Genomic DNA, 19,806 nt, shown 5'->3' with positions numbered 1-19,806 from the left:
AGCACCTGTACAAGTGCAGGCTGTTTGCATTTAGCAATCACCCTCTGCTGTCTGGGAGCAGAGCAGGATTCATTGCAGGCCATAACTCAGAGCCTGTTTTACTGCAGCCCCATTATCCTCCACCTCCCATTTCGGTGTGTGCAGGCCCCATAAATACCCAAACCCATGTAAAACAGGCTCTCACCACTCTTGGAATACTTGCAGCTTTTGAATTTTATGTGGGTTTCACATTTTGTTGATGTGCCTGCAATGGAATATGTACTGCCCAGAAGAGAAATGATTTTACATTTCCATTAAAGGCTCCAGTGGTAAATAAACCCTTGAAACTCAGGCAGATATTCCTGGGAACATCTACAGCAGTCCATTAAAACGTCAAAAATCTGTGTTAAACATTTGAAAAAATAGCACTGGATACAACACATTTAAATCTTAAATATATGCATATATTATGTGATAAAGATATTTTAGAGTATTCCACAAACCTCTGCAGAGCACTCAACAGTAATAGTTCAGTAACAGTAAACTATCAGCAATAGTTTAGCACAACAGCTGTCCTTTTATTATGAAAAAATGAAAACCACAAACCCACAACAAAAAAAAACCCCAAAAAAACCCAAGCAAACAAAAAGAACCCAAACCCCACAAGAAAAGCCCACCCCAACAAAAGCAGGCAGGAGGTGCAGGAAGAGCTGCAAGTTCTTCTAATGCTCAGGTCTGAGCTACTCAGAGACCTCGTCTCAGAGAGTATTTATTGATAAGAAAGGATTTAGGATGAATTTTAAGATCAGCTTCTGCTCAGATTGGCTCCCCCCAGCTCATCCCACGTTCCACCCCACCCTGCAGGTCTCACCTCAGACACCTCAGCATCGTCCTGGCAAAGAGAAGCAGAGTCCAGCAAGCTCAGGGTGTGCTCTGGGTTTGTTTCTTTGAAAGCCTGAGGTTTATAAACACTTTGCTATCATGTGGCACTTCAGCACCAAGGCAGTGACATTTCTAAGGGACAGGACAGAGCACTGGGCACAGGGTTTATTAACCCACCCCAGGGCAGCTCCAGCCCCACTTCACAGGACCATCAGTCTCACACCTTCTCCACATTTAAGACTCACCAAGGTCACACCAAACCCAGGGCTCAGGAAGGTGCCACAAACTCCTCCTGCCGCTGAATTTCAGAGCAGGACGTGGCAGCTCCCTGTCCAACTGAAGAAACATTTAAAAACCTGATTACCAAGTGCACTGAATTACAGAGGAGCAGCCCCTGACAGCTGGAGGGATCCAAAGCCCTTTTGGCACTGAGGAAGAGCAGCAGTGATGCTCCTCCAGCAGATCACAACACCTGGCTGAGGGATTACCAGCTACAACAGGAAGAGCTTTTTTTTTTTGCTCCAGTACCAGAAAGAATTAATATTTCACTCTCTGAAGCACTAATAAGGGAGAACACACAGAACAGAGATTATCCCAGACCTCATTAAATGGGTATTGCCTATTCTCCAGGTTCCAGCTGGTTTGACAACAGCCAGGGAGCAACACCAGGACTGAAGGAACCAGGCAGGGAGGGGGAACTGCCAGCAGTGAACCAGAGAGGGTGGAGTGGTTTGTTCTGTTTGCTGATTGCTGCAGGATCTATTAAGCCCCGTTGATTCCCCCTGAGCTGGTCAGAGCTGCACAAAGTGACAGAACTGAGGTGCCCCCATCCTTCCCTGCTCCACTCCGAGGGGAAACGGTCCTGTCACAGCTCCAGCTCAGCTCAGTGAGTTCTTAAAACCACAGAAAGAAAAGTACCCTTTGGCAGGAGCAGAGGGAAGCACTGAGGGGTGATTAGGGTTCCCAACCTGCCAGCATTATGGATCTGAAATCCCACCAAATCTGCTTTAGACAGCCAGAGTAATGGGTCTGAGCAGCACTGGATCGTGGTGATGGCAGGGCTGTGACACCCAGAAAATCACAGGACAACGGGGATTTCTCAGGGATCAAAGCTTAGGACCTATTTAGAAACCCACAGCTGCACCTCCACTGCACTTGGGGCAGAACAACAGAAAAATAACCTCAGAGAGCCTTGACTTCTTCAGAGAAGAGTTATTGAAAGGCAGAGTGAGGAGAAAGCACTGCACAGAAAGGAGGAGAGCTGAAGATGCTGACACTCAGCACATACAGAGGCAGCAACAAGCTTGTCAAGCACTGCAAAAAGGAGGATCTATTATGTTTTATGCCTTCCCTCCCCCCCCCAAAAAAAGAAGAGTTTCAAGAAGCTGAAGAAAGCACAGACTGGAGAAAACCTATTTAAAGGAAGACCAAAAGGTCAGCTGAGAAGATAAGGGATGCATATGCCAGGAAATTCCCTTGAGGAGATGTATAGGAGAAAAGAAACAAGAGGTCTTATTCTGTATTGTGCTGCACAAAATGGAGCAGTGCCCATAAAAAGATCAGAATTCCACGAACAGGAAGGCAAATCCATCCATCCCTCCATCCCTCCCACCTGCTGACTGACCCCTGTGCTGAGCTCTGGCTGCAGGGGATCAGGGTTTGGGTGACCCCAGGCTGGACCCCACAGCTGCCTCCTTCCAGGGCTGGGATAAACAAAGAGGAAAATGCCCAAGAACTTGGGGAGCAAACAGAGAGTGCCCTGAGCTCTGCTGGGCACCCCCTCCCACCTTCTCTGTGTTTCCAGCAGGCTGAGCTGGGTGAGCTCCAGTTCCCACCTCCCATCCCTGGGACTGCACTGAGCCCCACACAGGACCTGAACCCCGGCCAAGGCCGAGCACAGAGTGTGTTTTATGCCAGGCTGCAGGTCAAGGCTGTGCTCTAAAAATCATCTAAAAGCAGCGTGAGGCTTCCCTGGTGCTGAGCCCCAGGAGTGCCCCCTGAGTAACTGCTGTGTCTGCTGGGAACGTGCAGGGCAATGAACTGAACCTGCAGGGCCACGACAGACACGGGCAGAGCAGGAAACCAGCACAGCCAGAGACCAGCACAACCCCAGGGTGAGCAACACTCCACCTCAATAACACCCTGCACTTGTCTGAGCTGTGTAAAGGCTCCTCTGCAGCAACAGGATTTGTGTGAAGGGAGGGAACTGCCAAGGGAGAGCAGCAGACGATGCACCTCGAGGAACACATCGTGTGTCGTGTCCCTGTCAAACAAACTGCTGTAAAAACATCCCTCTAATAGAGAAGCTGCTCTTCCCTTCACGGATTTCTGCAGGGTGGTCCCCAAACCACGGGCTGTGTGTGATGGGCAGGGTCAGCCCTGCTGAGGAGTCACAGATCCTCATCAGCCACGGGGCTCAAGGTGTGGCTCCAGCAAACCCAACCTTCAGCTCCACATTTTCTGGGGGAACTCAGCCCTCCCTCCCCTCTCATTCTCATCCTGCCAGTGAAGAGCAGAACCCCTTCCCCTGGAACAGTCCCAGCAATGCAGGGGGGTGCTCAGAGAGCCCAGCCCGGGTCCCCCCCTGGCAGCAGAACCACACCCAGAGCAGGGGGATCCCTCTGGGAGCTCAGCTGATCCCAGGAGGATCCCCCACTGCTCCCCAGGGCACACAGGGAGCCAAAGGAGGCCTCTGCTGCACACAATTAATAAACATCTCCGTGGGGAGAAGCTGCTGGGGGACAGAGAGCCAGAACTGACTCTTCCCCAGGCCAACTCCACATCAATAGTGAGAGGAATGGCTCTGCTCCCACAGAGCCCGTGCCAGCAGAGACTCTGTTAGATTTGAATCAACACTTGCCACAGCAGGGGATTTTCAGCTGTTCTATTTAAATGCTGAATTTTCTTTTTTATTTCGATGCTTAACTCATAAAAACTGAATTTATTTGGGTTGGGTGCTGATGCCTGCAAGCACAGCTGCTCACCAGCTCTCTCTGCTTGCTATGTAAATGCATGAGAAGAGGATTCAAAACCTTTTTTGTCTGCCCAGCACGAGGATTTGGGTTTTCTTTCTCTCTTAGTGCTGTAAGTGATGCACCCAGAGAGCCCCAAACCCCCAGCACCCTCCCAAGGCAGAGGTGTGCACAATGGTCTTGTATTCTCATCTCCAGAATTAAAACCCTGCTGCTCCCTGTTTGTAATCCCTGGATTGTTTGCTTTCACTGACATGTTATTCAGCTTAAAGACTATTTACTAAACTGAGCCCTGGGGGCAGAGCAGCCACGGTGTCACAGGAGCTTCCAACTCCCGGGAAATTCACTGACCCACGCCGAGTTTTAAGCCACAGACACTTTAAACTCGCTTAAACTACGGATCCAGACCTTTAATGCATCCTCTCCTAACTCACTTTATACCTCCTGTGTGCAGAAATGAACACATTTAAGCAGATTTAATCTGGGTGTTCTCATTGCTGCTGGTGAGGAGACGTGAGAGCCTCACTCCCCCTGAGTTCTGTTTCTCCCAACGAAACTTCATCAGGAGGAATTCTCAGCAGAGAATCACCTCCCTGTGAGGGCTGATCTCCATCCCTGTGTCCTCCCACCCCACAAACAACTGACTCCATTAAAGGATTAGCCCCAAGAGGGGCACCACTGGCCCGTGCTGACACCTCGGGGGGCTCAGAGCTGGCCCCCAGTGCTGCTGCTCAGCTAAAAACCTTCTCCTGCCCAAAGGCACAGCCAGGGCATGGACACACCTGGGAAATGCTGATGGGTTTGAAAACAGCACCTCTGCCCCCCAAGGACTGCTGAGAGCCCCTCACTGGGCTTCAGACGAGCAGTGGCTAAAATCACCAGGTGAGAGCGACTAAAGATGTGGAAAGGAACGGTGGGAAAGAAAGTTTCTCCCTCCTGGGGAGGTAATTCCAAGGAAACTGTGTTAGCCATTCCTAGGAAATATCCCTGCCTTCCACTTCTTCAGGACTAATGACAGGAATTTTCAGATTAAGCCATGGGGTAGGTGAGGAACATTCACTTTCAGTGTTTCCAGCCTCAGGTTTAAGAAATCTTCAGCTCCCCCAAGATCCAGAAAAACAATTCCAGGCACGAAGATTTATACCCTTGGCAGTGGGGCAGGTTCACATGAACAACTGGGCTGAACTGAGGTTCCAATCCAGTTTTAGGTTCCCCTGTCCCAGCCCTTCCCAGCCTCTGCCAGGAATACCTGGATTAACAAGGGATGGTGGCAAACACAGGGAATGGGTTTGGGTTTTGGGGAAACAACATTCCTGAGCTCATACACTTGATGGAATAATCCAACCCTTCCCAAGGGACTCAGACACACACTGGGAACACAGGAGGGGCTGGAATCTGGGATCCCTTTGTTTTCAGTTCCCATTTCCAGGCCCCTGCCCAGTGTGGATTAAACAAACAAACAACCACAACCCACAATTAGCATCCACTTTGCATCTAATGAAACACAAGACGAGCTCCTTTGTCCAGAGTTATTTCAAGCCTTGTGTTTTCATCCAGGGCTCCATCCAAACTCTAATGAAATTAATTCCTGGCTCAGAACCACGGGGTTTGTTGCCAGCACTGGGGTTGAAACCTCCTGCACTTCTGAGCACCCCCAGAACAATCCCTGAGTGGGGTTTGGGGCTGTCTCAGCCCTTTCTCACCCCTGGGTTTAACAGGGCAGGTTGACCTTTCACTGGAAGGTACCAGCAGAGTTTAGAACCTCGAGCTCAGTGTCCCAGCCCAGAGCCAGGACTGGTTTAACCTGGACCCACTGAATTATTTCCAGCAGCCTCTTCACCTTGATGGGCCCAGAATTAGCCTGAGCCTTTATGGGAAATGTTACTGGCCAAAGCAAATATGACCTGGTGAGATTTACCGGCTTTATTAGCAGCAATAACAAGTTTACTGTCAACATCAGTATGTCAGGGTTTATTGGGAACTCCACCATTTTTATCTGCAGAAAGCAATTAAAATATCACTCTTCCATCGGATATAATTCCCAGCTTCCACAGAAGACAGAGCCTCTGTTTGTCTGGGGAGTGTAAAGCTGTGTAGTTCAATAAATCCTGAAATTCTCACTGAAACTCAAACAGACCAAGGATGTTTAGGCACCTCTGGAAGTTTGTTTTGTCTATGGAACAGATCCATTTACCAGAGCACACATCCAGTAATTCTGGCAATTCTCTGTAACACAACATCCACTTTTCTAGAAACATTAAACACAAGTAAAAATAACACAGCTGAGGGGAAGGTGGGAGCAGAAACCTGAATGCCAGAGTAAAACACATCAGAAACCTGGACACAAATTCGTCCTCATTTCCAACTCACTTTCCTTTGGGGCTGTACCATTTCCACCTCACTGGCAGTGCCTTTGCAACCCTTTCTGCTGCATTTCTCCTCTTTATTTTCAGTGACATCTGCCCAACACTCTCCTCCTTGGCTAAAAGACACACATTTCTCTGGTGTTTATTTTCCCTCGCTCCTTTTGTTCCCTCAATTAGAACAAACCCCGGTGATGGTGGAGATAAGGGGCAAAAATAACTTCTGAGCGAACCTATTTGTCTTCCTCAGAAGCTGTTGAAGAGCCTGCAGAATGCAATTAGAAACACAACGTTTTCTTGTTGTTTTTAAAGCCTCTGTAGCAGATTTTTAACCAAGACCCACTTAGAACATCTCCCTGCCAGAACAGCCTGGCCGTGGCCATTTTAAGGCATCCCCATTAGTTTCCTGTTAAGATTCAACTCCCATGACAAAAAAGCATGTTTAAAGCTAAGCAAAAACCCACCAAATTATTCTCTGCAGCAGATTTTCCCTTCTCCAGCAACAATTCATCATAATATTTTTAGATTTGCCTTTTCCCTTTGTTTTTTTTTTTACTTTTCAAGGAGAAAAGCAACCCCTGAGAAAAGGAGCCGAAAAATCTGTTTTCGGTTCGGAAGCACGAAAACACCAGAGATTGTCTCAAAACCTGGATTTCTCAGAGAACTCTCCCGGGTTTGGGTAGAGAGCTGAGCCCTCCTGCTCCTCCCCTGCCCCCCCAAAGCCTCACCTCAGCTGCAGGGACCCCCTCGGGGGGTCGGCAGTGCAGGACGATCATCCCCTCGATGGGAACCTCCTTCCCCTGCGGGTCCTGCTCGAAGTTCTTCCTCAGATCTGCAGGATTGAAAGCAGGAACCTGTCAGAATCCATCACCCCTCCAAAGGCCACTCCTGCCCCGAGAGCCCTGTGCTGGCTGCAGGGTGAGCCTGTCCTCAGATAACCAAGTGTTCCTAATTCCTGCCCAGACCCCATCACCTCCAGCTGTGTTCCCATTTCTCCACCTTTCCAGAACCACCTGGGTGCAGACACCGCCCGTGCCAGAACCCCCCTCCCCGTGTTCCAGCTGGGCATTCACTCCCTGGAGCTGCTGCCTTTCCAAAACAGGAGAATTGAAAGCAAAAACCAACCCTGTGGAATTCTGAGGGTGCCAGGAGAACCAGCTGAGAGAAGCCAAGCCTGGGTGGGCCGTGTTCCTGGCACCCCCTGCCCGGGGAGGGTCTGACAGCTCATCCCAAGGGGGATGTGTCCTTTGGATTGCACACACAGCAAGTTGTAGGGAAGGACTGAGAGCAATTCCAAGCAATTCCAAGGTTCTTCATTCCAGACAGCCCAGCCCAGCTGAGGGTAGGGAATGTCTCAGCCACACTGATGTGGTGGCAGCACTTCCATGGACAAGTGTCTGGGCAAACCAGAGCAGACCCAAAGGAGAGCTGGATCCAACATCCCAGACCTGCCCCAGGGATGCCTGGGAATATGGGATGTTCTCCTTGCTGTGGGAGGGAAACAGAACCCCAGGAATGCTCCTTCCTGCCTGTGCTGGGAGAGCTGGGATGTTCCACTGGGAACACTCGGTGTCTTCCCACAGTCTCACACTCCCCAGGGTGGATTTACTGCCTTCATTCCCTGCCTTGCTCACACCTGCTGAAATGCAGCAGCAGCTCCCAGGCAGTCCCACTTCCATAGATTACACAAAATACAGGAAGACTTGTCTTGGCAAGCTGCTGCACACAGTGCCTGGGTTCTCCTTTTCGTGGTTCTCTGTTGATGTTGATTTTTTTTCCCCACGGACAACCAACATCTTTTCCAGTCCTCTATTTAAAAAGCTCTTCATTAACAGCCGGGCTGCAGCTGTGCCTACAAATGCCTTTATTAGGATGAAAAATGGAGCAAGATCCATCTTCTCATTTTCTCTGCCTCCCCCACTATCACACAGAAATACTCACCTGCTTTTCCAGAGAAATGTAACAGTGCTGCAACACTCTGGACCTGACTCACAACTCAAGAATCTTTGGGATTTAAGTGCAAAAGAAAAAAAAAAAAAGGGGGGGAAGGAAAAAAGTGTTCAGTTCCTTTCTGTGCACCCCAGAGGTGCTGGGAACACATCCTGGGTCGTGTGTGCTGTCCCAGACTGGACCTGCCAGGCTCATCCCCTGTCCTCCACAGGGGATTCCCTCTGTCAGAAATCCACTTCCCAGGTCCAGCAGGGAGGTTGTTCCCCACGGACAGCACAACACAGAGCCCTGGGCACTCTGAGCTCTGGGTATTTGGGGAGGTTCCAGGCTCCTGCTGCAGCTCTGCCTGGAGCTCTGCCCATCCTCATCATCCCTGCCCATCCCCATCATCCCTCCCCATCCCCATCATCCCTGCCCATCCTCATCATCCCTGCCTGTCCCCATCATCCCTGCCCTCAGGAGTTGCTGCTCTTCCCATAAAAAAATCCACAGCTTTCGAGCCCAAGTGGCACCAGAACAGGCAGCAGAGGAGCTCAGCTCTCAGCCACAGCACTCAGAACATTCCAGGGCTGGGCTGAAGAGCCTCTGGAAGCAGGGGGAGGTTGATGGGATCTGGGGTGGCAGCTGGGGGGGTGCTGTGCAGGGCTGGTGCCACAGCCTGAAATCCCAGTGTGGCTCCACCTGCTCCTGCTCACTCCGAGCTGGACTCAAATTGTCATTTTGGGGGGTTGGGAAATCACAGAGCGGAGAAAAGTCAATAAAAATTCAATTCAGATAAAGGCCCTTTGCAGCTCAGCAGTGCAGGGGAATTATTAGCTCAGTGTTATGACAGTTAATGCAGTGAAATAAAAAATTGAATTTAGAGCTATTTAGACATTCAAACAGAATCAGCCAGCAACAAAAAAAAAATAATCTGCCATTTGTAAAATGGAGGAGTTGTCACATTGTCCTTTTTACTTCTCTCAGATGTTTACTTCGTCCTGTTAAATGTTTATCTTGTTAAAAGACACCATTTTAGATTTATCAAGAATTGCTGGAACACCACCTGGGAGGTTACCCTTCAGAGTTTCTCATTTGGACCTCCCCAGCCTTCTCCTGCTGCCCTCATCTCCTCCCAGGAACCATTTCTCCCTCCTGTTGCCTCATTTCCTAGGACTGGAAAGGGAAGACCTGGGGTGGTGATTTAAAGGAAAAGGGTTCACAGCCGTTTGGGGGGAGCAATTCCCTGAATTCTCTGCCTGGCAAAGAGGGGCTTCAGGCTCTGATTCTGTTAGAAAACCATCACAGATCTAATTGCAAGGTCCAAATTGGATGAGGCTTTGAGTAGCTCCACAGTCTCACGGCCACAATTGCATTTGGGTTCTGTCTCTCTTCTGTCCCTCTGGCTATGGGGGCATTTATTGCATTGTCCTCTTCTGCACCTTTCCAGCAGTGATGGGCTGGTTGTGAGTTATGAGCCCACACTCCCTGTCACACACGTGGGGACAGAGACAAGCCCAGTCTGGGCACTGAACATCAGCTCTGGAGCTAAAGAAGTGCAACATTGCCCACCTTGCCTGGGAATTATTTCATTCTCTTCAGCAGTGCTTCCATAAACGTCTCCATGAGCAGCACTGAACATTATTTGTTTCCAAGCACTGTGAGCTCAGCCCAGGGAGAACCAGCAGAGCTCCTGTGGCACCTGAGCTCTGCCAGGGACGTGCTCATTCCTCAGAGAAAGGAGGGAGGAGATTTTTCCCTCTCCTGACACCCCTGGCCTCCTGGGATATTCCCAGAATGTCCCCCAGGGAGGGCTGCTGTGGACAGCAGTGCCTGAGGAGCTGGCTGGTGGTGTCTGACCCCAGGAATAAGTTTCCCCCAGCCCAGACCAGCCCAGCCCAGCTCAGCTCATCCCAGCCCAGCTCAGCCCAGCCCAGCTCAGCTCAGCTCAGCCCAGCCCAGCCCAGCCCAGCCCAGCCCAGCCCAGCCCAGCTCAGCCCAGCCCAGCCCAGCCCAGCCCAGCTCAGCCCCGCCCAGCCCAGCTCAGCCCAGCCCAGCTCAACCCAGCCCAGCTCAACCCAGCCCAGCCCAGCCCAGCCCAACCCAGCCCAGCTCAGCTCAGCCCAGCCCAGCCCAGCCCAGCCCAGCTCAGCCCAGCCCAGCCCAGCTCAGCCCAGCTCAGCCCAGCTCAGCCCAGCCCAGCCCAGCCCAGCTCAGCCCAGCCCAGCCCAGCCCAGCTCAGCTCAGCTCAGCCCAGCCCAGCCCAGCCCAGCCCAGCCCAGCCCAGCTCAGCTCATCCCATCCCAGCCCATCCCAGCCCAGCCCAGCCCAGCTCAGCTCAGCCCAGCCCAGCCCAGCCCAGCCCAGCCCAGCTCAGCCCAGCCCAGCTCAGCCCAGCCCAGCCGAACTCTCACTCACACGCGATGCGCACGGACGCCTTCCTGCTCTTGGAGGTGCCCAGGTGGCTCCAGGCCACACACTGGCACCAGTAATCCTCTGGGCCATGGAAATCCTCCACCTGCTGCCTCGTGACGTTGATGAAAACCTCCCGGACCTTCAGCCCTGCGGGGAGAGAGGCACAGAGTCAGCAGGGACGGGGGTCGGGCAGAGTCACCCGAAGCTTTCCTCTTAACTGGCAGGTTTCCATTTTTAATCAAGGCGAAGCTTTAATTACTCTGACAACAATATATTGCCACTAATTAAGTTCTGTAAGATGAGTAGGTATGTGAATTACCCGCTGTGGTCTCTGCAAGCACAGAACAACCCCCCTCAGAAACCTCCTCTCAGGTGCCTTCCTCGCCCAGAATGTTTATCTGGAGCTTCACGAGACACAATAAAACTCTTTTGATCTGACATGTCCTTGAAAACCCTTCTCAAGCACAGGTGAAGTTCAGCACTGGGGCCCTTCAGACCAGGAGCATTTGCTTCAGCCAAAGCCTGATGGTAAATTCAAGCCCTCAAGAAGCCTCCTAAACCTGACAGCTCATCTTACACACCAGGTCTGCAACCACCTCTGTGTGATAACCTTGGGAGGGGAAACATAACCCAAATCTGGGCTCAGAGGCATTAGGAATCATTTGAAAGGGTCAGAAAGACATTAAATAAAAATGGAAAACATTTATGCCTTGTACTTCCTTCTTTCTCCTCCTGTGCAGTCCCAAGACACTTATTTCCCCTTCACTGGAAATGAAGGAAAACTCGATCCTAAAGTATTTCATGCCTGTGAAGTTTATAAAGCAGCAAGAATTCTAAGCCTGAACTCCATAAAAATTGGCTTCCACTTAATCTCAGGCATCATTAACAGCTGGGCATTCACTCCTCAAAGGCACTGGGAAGTCAATGTGCTCCTCTGGCAAACAGCAGAGATGGCAAAAAGCACTGGGGGTGCTCCAGAGAGGGGCAGGGATGGTCAGACAAGCTTAAATACCACTCAACACATACAAAAATACAAAATACTCGCCATTTTTCCAGCAACAGGCAAAGGGGATTTTTACTACTTCTCATTTAGCCTGTTTGGCTTCACACCAACACCCAGAGACACGGACAAACCTGTGACAGCTGCCCCAGCTGCCTCAGGAATCACTTTAGTCACTCAAATATTTATTCCCCCTCTAATAAACAAACAGAGGTTTCCTGGTTGTTTTTATTTACGTTTCGTTTTCCCCCTGCCGGTGCTGTTTTTAACAGAGCTGTTCACAAACACTCCTGTGGTTTTCAGACTGGTGACAACAAACCCTCGGGAAACAAACCCGGCCCTTGGAAACAGCAGCTCTGCCAGAGACCCCTCCCTGCTGCCACTGCCACGAGGATGCCCCATTCCCCCAGCCCAGCTGCCCTGCCAGGGATAAATCCCTGGATCAGAGCATTTTACAGTGATCTGGAAAGGTTTAGGGTTAGACAAGCCACGGTGAGTTCCCCTGGAGAGCACCTGAGTGCTGGTGACCCACCCAGCAGGTCTCCACTGGCTGCAGGTTTGGCATCCCAGCCCCCCCCGGGCTGTGGGACATGGAGAGACATCCATGAATGACATCCAGGGCACTTCTTGCTCCCCATCTTTGGCAAATAAAGCCCTGTGCAGCCCCTCACTCAGAGCTGTGCAGCACCAGAGCCCCCAAATCCACACTGTCCAACCAGGTCACACCCCATCTACTCAAAGGCTTCAACAAGGGTGAGAAGTGATGAAGTCCTTGACAAAGTGACCTTTCCAGGCTGGCCTGGCCCCACCAGGAATCACTCACCCAGCACTCCAGAGCTCCATATCCCTCTGTCCCTGCAGCCTGGGTGTCTGTGCTGCCTGCAAATGCTTGGATTGATGATCTCACAGCTCTTTTCCAACCTTAGTGATCCCGTGGCAAACACAGCTCAGCCTCCTGCTGGACCCAAACATCTCCAGCCATCCTCCCACCCCACCATCAGCTGGTTCCCAGCAGGACCTCTCAGGAGCATCTTCCTGGGGAGGGGACACCCCCTGTATGAACTGCAGCCCTGCTGACCCCCCTGGGACCCCGGGGGCTCTGACCCCTCCACCCCTGAGCCCCTCTGGGCATTTGGGAAGCAGCAAACAAAGGTCTGAGAGCAGGTTCCTGGTGCATCCAGGCTGACAGTGACAGAACTGCTGACACCAACCCAAAAAAGTCATCACCCCCTGCTGATGAATTTTCGAGAAGCAGGAGCCATTTCTTGGCTCGTGGGCACTGCACATTTCTGGGCAGGCGTCAGTGAATTCAGGCATTTACAGCTCTGGATTTATTAAGGCAGAATATTCTCCTGCCCAGCTCTTCCTCTCACTGACATGGTGTTTAATTAGTCTATAAATCAGCCCACATTTAATGTGGCAAACAAACAGCACATGATTTTGGGGAGCTGGTGGATCAGCGTTTTGAGAATGGGCCAGGTAGGATTTCAGGTCTTTTTAAAGGTCTCCCAGGTTACCCATAGACAAAATAAATGCATCCAAAACAGCAGAATCTCAGAATTGTTGGGGCTGGACGGGGCCTCTGGAGAACATCGAGTCTTTGGGGAAAGTTATCTTTTGTTTATGGAGAAAGCAGAGCTATTTTCATTTGTTTTAGAAACAACTACAGAAAGCAAACCTATTGGGAGGAGAGGAATATTCTTCATTTTTCATCCCTGTGTTTCACCAGCAAACACATTCACCTCCCCTCCTGCATCTTGAGAAACACCAGAAAAATTGTTCCTGGGAAATGACACCGAATGAAAAATCCATGCAAATAAAACCAGGCACATCATAAACAAGAGCAACATTTTACCTGTGACTTGAATAACTCTAATAAGCACTGCAAGTCCAACCCTTTAAATTATTGTGCAAATTATAACCATCATCTTTTGTTTTACAGTACAGCCGTACAGAATATGAAATTATGGCTGTGGCACTGATATGCTAATGAGCTTTCTGCTCTGCTGGATGGTTTAGCTGCAGATAGACTAATGCTGGCAGCAGATGAATAATTGCTCTCCATGTACTAAACACAACAGAGCTGCAGAGAACTTCAGCATTTGTCAGCTTTATTTGTTTAAATGAGGAAAACACTGACAGCAGTTATTGCTGTAATCCTTTTAGTTATCAGACAAGGAAACTCGAGTTACTCCGGGCAGGGCTGATGCTCTGGTGAAACCAGAGCTGGAGGGTTTGCAAAGGGTTTGAAGTGCATGGGCAGTGCTCAGGCAGGGAAAAGAAAGCAGGAGGAAATGAATCAAACTGTAATTATTATTCTTTTATCACGGCAGCATCTCCAAGCTCAAGCTCTCATTGATGAGCCAGAGAAGAGAGACAGCGAAGTCCCTGCTCTGCCACGTTCAGGGAATGAACAGGGGAGGCAGACACAGAGCAGCAAATGCACAACAGAGCCACTCAGAGCAAGCCCTTCCAGACATTCCCAGGACATTCCCAGGCAGGCAGCACAAGGCACAGCCCAGAACTACAAAATCCCTTCCTCTCCTGCTGTTCCTCCATTTCAGGTTCCCGGTGACTCCTGTGCTACCCTGAGATATTTAATTTCCCCTCCCCTAAAAACAAAACCACGGAAAACTGGGTTCTGTTCATCAGGATGACAAACAAACCCCTTCCCATCGTGTCCCCCCCCCCGTCCCCTGTGCAGAGCTGGGGGACATCCAGCAGGACACGGTGCCTGCAGGTCCCACTGCCAACAGCTCCTGGCAGGAGTTTACAGAGATGCCAAGACACACTTCTCTCACTCAGCGCTGAATTTCCCCTTGTTTGGGTTTCTTGTTGCTATTTTTCACCACTTCTACACCTCCCCTCAGAATCTGAGCCCCGCACAAACAGTGGAAGGGTGGGGAGATCCTTTTGCTGCAGTGCAGCCTCCCCTCGGCGAGGGACCAGAACCCCCCTGCAACCAAAAGCACCGTTTTTGGCCCCAGTCCCAGTGCAGTTTTTCCAGATGGAGCTCACACAGCACACAGAACACTGTGTGTGCCTGGGAACAGACACGTTTATGCCCCAGATTCGACTCCAGAAAGGAGAGCAGTGCCAGGACACACATTCATTCCAAAAAACCCAGGAGTCTGCTGTTCACTGAGGGCTGAGCTCCAAAACAATTCATGGCCATGGATCCATCCTGGTGACAGAAGAGCCATGTCTGTCCCTCAGCACTGCCCTGCACGTTGCCTTTACCCCCATTTCTGCGTCCCAAGGACCGTTCAGGCAGTTTGGGGAACTCCCAGACCCTGCCCTGTCTGCCCCACGCTTGTTTTGAGAGACCAACCCTCCACCCCCGGGCTGAACCCAAACCTGCACCACTCCTGTGGTCCCGTGGGAGGTGTCCCTGCAGGGGTGGGAACGAGATGGGCTTTAAGGTCCTTCCAACCCAACCCATTCTGTGGTTCCCAGCCCCCCTTTGCTCAGCCTGTGCCTCCACGGCTCAAACCTCAACATTTCTGGCATCATCTAAAAAAACCCCTCAGTGTTGCTTTATCTTGTTTCATTCTGCTATTAATCCAAGGCTTAGAAAACATAATTGCAGCATTCACAAGGCACATTTTCATCAGCCATATGGAAGGAAAGCTTTCAGGGACGAGATTTCTCCTCTATTGATTCAGCAGTGCCTGCAGAAGTAAAGGTTATGCCTATTAAGTTATTTCCGAAAAGGTAACTGTAAAAATTAAAATTCTTCCAGATTAGCATTTACAAAAACCTTCAGTATGAAATTTCTTCAGAATATGTCACTTAGAAAGAATGCCAAACACCACTTTGGGAGATGCATCTTCTTTTAAAGTGGCGTTTTTGCCTCTAAAAAAAGGAATTTCTTGTATTGCCAGAGAAGATGTTACACACACACACACACACACACACTCTGCTATTCCAAGGCCTGGAGTTGCCTAGCAATCCTGGAATTTCAGAAGAGGAGAAAAGCAATAACAAAACAGAATTGTGAAGTCACAGGCATTAAATTGGTTTGCAATATTTCTCAGGATGCTGCTAAATGAGAAAAGATAGAGGGGAGTGATGGGACCTGATCAAACCTGGGGATTGTTTCCAACCCTCTCCCTTCTCACTCTCTTCTCCTCCACACACACTTGCACTCAGAGCACTTCTATGAGAAATAAAGGTATGGGTTTTTTTATACAGGCGTTGTAAGATGTCCAAGTTCCAAAAACTGGACTGGAGTATCAGGGTCTTTTTCAGCCAGATAAGGGAAATACAAAAGCTCCTAAAAATTAAACTCTTTTGGGGCCATTTTGTACACGGGGGTTCTTTTCTCTCTCTGGGCAAAGGAAGATCCATCACCTTTGACAGGGGACACCTTGCAGCTGACTGGGATAAAGGGAAAGGATTGGGATAAAGGGAAAGGATTGGGATAAAGGGAAAGGATTGGGATAAAGGGAAAGCCCCTTTTCAGAGAAAAGAAACCTTTTCAGGCAAAAATGAATATACTAAACTTATCTGGAAAAGGGTGGGATTTTGTGATACTATAAAATATATAAGGTTTAAACCCAAAGGGTCTTTTTCCCCAGAAATTTGATGAGGGAAAGTGTGAAGGAGCAAGAGAAATCCTTCCTTCTTTCTTTGCTCCCCGAGTTTGTGCCGTCTTTCTAAATTTAAAAGAGGGATTTTTTTTCCCCCACAGGCCCATCCCCAAGAGTCTCAGGGGATCAGCCAAACCCTGCTGGAGCTCTGGCAGCCTTGGGGCTGTGCCCACTGCCCTGGGGAGCCTGGGCAGTGCCCGACCACCCTCTGGGGGAAGAACCTTTTCCCGGGACCCGACCCGTCCCCGCGCTCACCGGTGGCCTCGTCCAGGCTCTCCTCGGACACGTGCTCGTTCTGGTGGACCCACTCCCCGTTGCACTTGAAGAAGATCTGCATGGCTGGCTTGGCCTTGCAGCGCAGCACGATGGGGTTGCTCTTGATGATGTAGGAGTCGTCGGGCTCCTCCATGAAGTGCGGGAGCGTCCCCGGGGCGGAGGGAATGGACTCCGGGAGGGCCTCGCTGTTCTCATTGCCTGCAAGGGGAGGAAAGGGAAACAGAGATGGTTTTCACGGTTTTTTCACCTTTTTATCATGTTTTTCACCCCTTGTGCCGTTTCTCTGATGAAACAACGCTTCATGGTTTTGTTTAAAACTGATTTGAAGAGGAGCCGGCAGCTGTCGGGTTCTGCTTTGAGAGGAGGGACAAGCAGAGTCAAATAACTTAAGTGTGAGAACTGTCAGGAAAACAGACAGAAAAGAAGCATCAGAATCGTCAGAAACTGCACCACCACAGTGAACAGTTTTACAGTGAACAGTTTTTTCTCTGAGGCAGAGAAGGATTAAATGACTCACCCAGGGTCGCCCAGAAAGCGTCTGTGGAAGAAGGAGACACTAAACCTCCCTCCCTGGAGTGACAGCCCCGAGCCTGAACTCCCAAATCTCCCTTCCTGCCACTGAATTTAATTTCCTTTCGACAGCTGCTGCAGGTTTAACGGGGATCAGTGTTAACCACAGACATGAAGAGCTCCCTGCAGCACTGGGACAACCAAGCTGCTGGTTCGTGCCCTCCCAGAGGAGATTCTCAAGGGGGTTTTACTCTGCTCCCATTGCCTGCAGCCCCTAAAGGGGATATCAAAGGGGAAAAATGGTTTTTTAGGTCCAGAAACCGCAAGATAGTGAGTGTTCTGAGCCTCACCTTCTGGATTCCAGGAGCCCTGGAATCCAGGCTTCTCCTTCACTAGAACTCATCAGGTGAAACCTGGGAAATTCCCACCGACTTCCAGCAGGGCTGGAATTTATCTCAGTAGTTTGTCATTCTTTTTTAGAGAAAATTCAGAGAGCAGCAAAAAAAATAAGTCAGAAGGGATTGGTTTGTGATGGAAGGTTGGGAAGCACTGAACACATCCAGCCAAAGGATGAGAGAGGAGATGAAGGAGCCCAGGATCAGAGAAGGGAAGAGCTGAGGGCACCAGGGATGTGACTGAACCCAAACAAGGAAATTAAGTCAGATGAGAGGGAAGTTATGAAGTGAGTCTGAAAACCTTCCCAGGTCTAGTAGATGGCAGAATAATGAGAACATCCTCTGTCTTTGTTTCCATTAAAGCCAGGCCCCTGTCCCTCAGCACTCAGCATTGCTGGGTGTGCAAACACTCTGAGGCTGTGCTGGGAAACCACAAACTCTCAAACGAGGCTGGTGCTTTAAACCACCTTCTCAGCGTTACTTTATCAAACATTATCACAAGTTTTAGTGTTTCACCACTGAACATTTATGCCAATTTCCATCTTGTCAATCTCCGTGTCCCTGCAGGCTTTATTAAATCTGCGCTTCGGAGGAAATAACAGAAAACTGTCATTCCCAGGGTTTGGAGAGGCTGGGAAATCCCACACTGCCATCAACGCCCCGAGTGCTGCACGAGGCAGCAGCACTGGTGGGGAGGGAGAGCTGCAGACAATTCCAGCAGGATCATTCAGCTGGAGAACTCTGGATGACCCCGCGCCATTCCACTAAATTTGCTATTTAGGGCAAGACACAAAGGATGAAATCCCAGCCCCACCGAAATTCAGGGCACAAATCTCCTCCTGGATTTGATGATCTGCCTGTTACCGGGTTGTTCTGGGCTGGGGAAGTGGCTCCTTCCCAAGGAAAACCTTTCCCAGCCCGGGGTCAGTCAAGGTGCATCTTCTCACTTAAATGGAGCTCCATGAAGTGCCCTTGAAAACCAAACTGATGCAGATCCCAGCACACAGAGGGAGAAATGACTCTCTCTCCCCAACAAACAGACAGATATTACTACATTTTGCTCCAGGGTCAAGTCCTGAAACATGTAATTATGAGGCTAATACTGATGTTCCATAAATGCACATTCCCAGATAAATAACATTTCCTCCCAGGTAGCTGCTGAGCAAAGCAAAGCCTCTCCCAAAGTGCACTTCATACATGGAATTTTAACTTAATGCCTCTTTCTTTTGTGCCTCATCTTTCTCATACCCCAACCTGAAAGCACCTGGAACTTTCCAAGGGCCCTGACTGCCCATCTCTGAGGGTTTTTCATGTCCAGCCCCCAGTTTTCAGCATTCAGGCCCTTCAGAGCTATAGAAAAAGGGCTGTTTGGGTGCAGCAGGGAATGACAGAAGAGCAGACCCTGAAACACAATTCTTGTGGTTTTCATTCCTGGAAAATTACCTTTCAGGAAGTGCTTTGTGCTTTATGCTCCACACACGGGGCCAGGAGGGACTTTAAATCTTTTTATGGCAATCACAGAAACAAAAAAGAAAGGGGGGGGGGAAATTCGGAACAAACATTAAATTCCTCTATGAAATAAATAACCTGCTGCTGTCAGACCACATTAGAAAATGTGGACAGCAGCAGACAGGGATGAGTCAGTATTTCACAACTGATTAGGGTATAATTTAAATGTTAAAGTGACATTTCAAAACAATGAAGAACTGAGTTCTGAACTTTTTTTCTTCCAAGTTAGCAATTACTTAAAATAAATAAGTGGCATTATTCTTTCCATATTAAAACAAAAAAAGTCAGAAGTGTCCCGAACAAACCACCTAACTCGTAATAAATATAACAATAATATTAGGCAAAGACTTTTCCCAGGTGGAAACATCCCAACCCCTCCTTTGGACAGGCCCATTTGTGAGCTGAAAAACACCTGGAGAGGACCAACATTCCAGACCCTCACATTCTTCCCTTTCCATGGATCTGATGCTCCTGATCCCCGTTGAACCACAACTGAACAGTGCCAAATGCCTTCTGCACGTGTGCCCAGCTTTGCAGGGAAGGGAGAATGGGAAAAAAAAACCCCACATTGCAGACCCCAGCATTTCCTCCTGCATGGAATGGTTTCCACAGTGAAACCTGAGTCATTTTTTCAGCCAGAAAAGCAACATTTGCTCAGTCAGACGCCCCTGTCCCACAGGCAGGGGGGGTTTTTTGGAAGTCACTCAGATACTGGGGGAAATACCACATTTTGTTGCCCACGTGAAATCCTTCGATGCCTTTGTTCTTTCCTCTGGGTCAGGGATTTGCCAAAGCCCAGGGGGACAGGGAATTCAGCAAAGGCTGCCAGCACAGGGGCAGGGGATGGGCAGGCCCAGAACACAGGGGCTGGGGAGTCCCTGCAGCAGAACTCTGGTGTCATTAATGCATTTTAAACATCTTTGCCACCCAGGGCATTTTTTTTCCTGGATATCCACATGTACCCTCCAAGGAGGAACCATTTCT

At 49.8% G+C, this 19,806-nt stretch overlaps 1 protein-coding gene across 2 annotated transcripts in view; it reads right to left on the bottom strand.

The window, feature by feature from the left end:
- Positions 1 to 19,806, bottom strand: part of UNC5D (unc-5 netrin receptor D) — a 95,094-nt gene that overhangs the window by 36,760 nt on the left and 38,528 nt on the right. For both annotated transcript variants that reach the window (XM_032712717.1, XM_032712718.1), the window contains exons 2-4: positions 16,388 to 16,606; positions 10,544 to 10,687; positions 6,925 to 7,028 (exon numbers count right to left, since the gene is read on the bottom strand). In XM_032712717.1, the coding sequence (XP_032568608.1) occupies positions 6,925 to 7,028; positions 10,544 to 10,687; positions 16,388 to 16,606 (467 nt within the window). The remainder of the gene's footprint in view (positions 1 to 6,924; positions 7,029 to 10,543; positions 10,688 to 16,387; positions 16,607 to 19,806) is intronic.

The sequence above is a fragment of the Chiroxiphia lanceolata genome, chromosome 28 (assembly GCF_009829145.1).
Source record: "Chiroxiphia lanceolata isolate bChiLan1 chromosome 28, bChiLan1.pri, whole genome shotgun sequence".
Classification (NCBI taxonomy): domain Eukaryota; kingdom Metazoa; phylum Chordata; class Aves; order Passeriformes; family Pipridae; genus Chiroxiphia; species Chiroxiphia lanceolata.
This window is presented reverse-complemented; position numbering and strand designations above follow the sequence as displayed.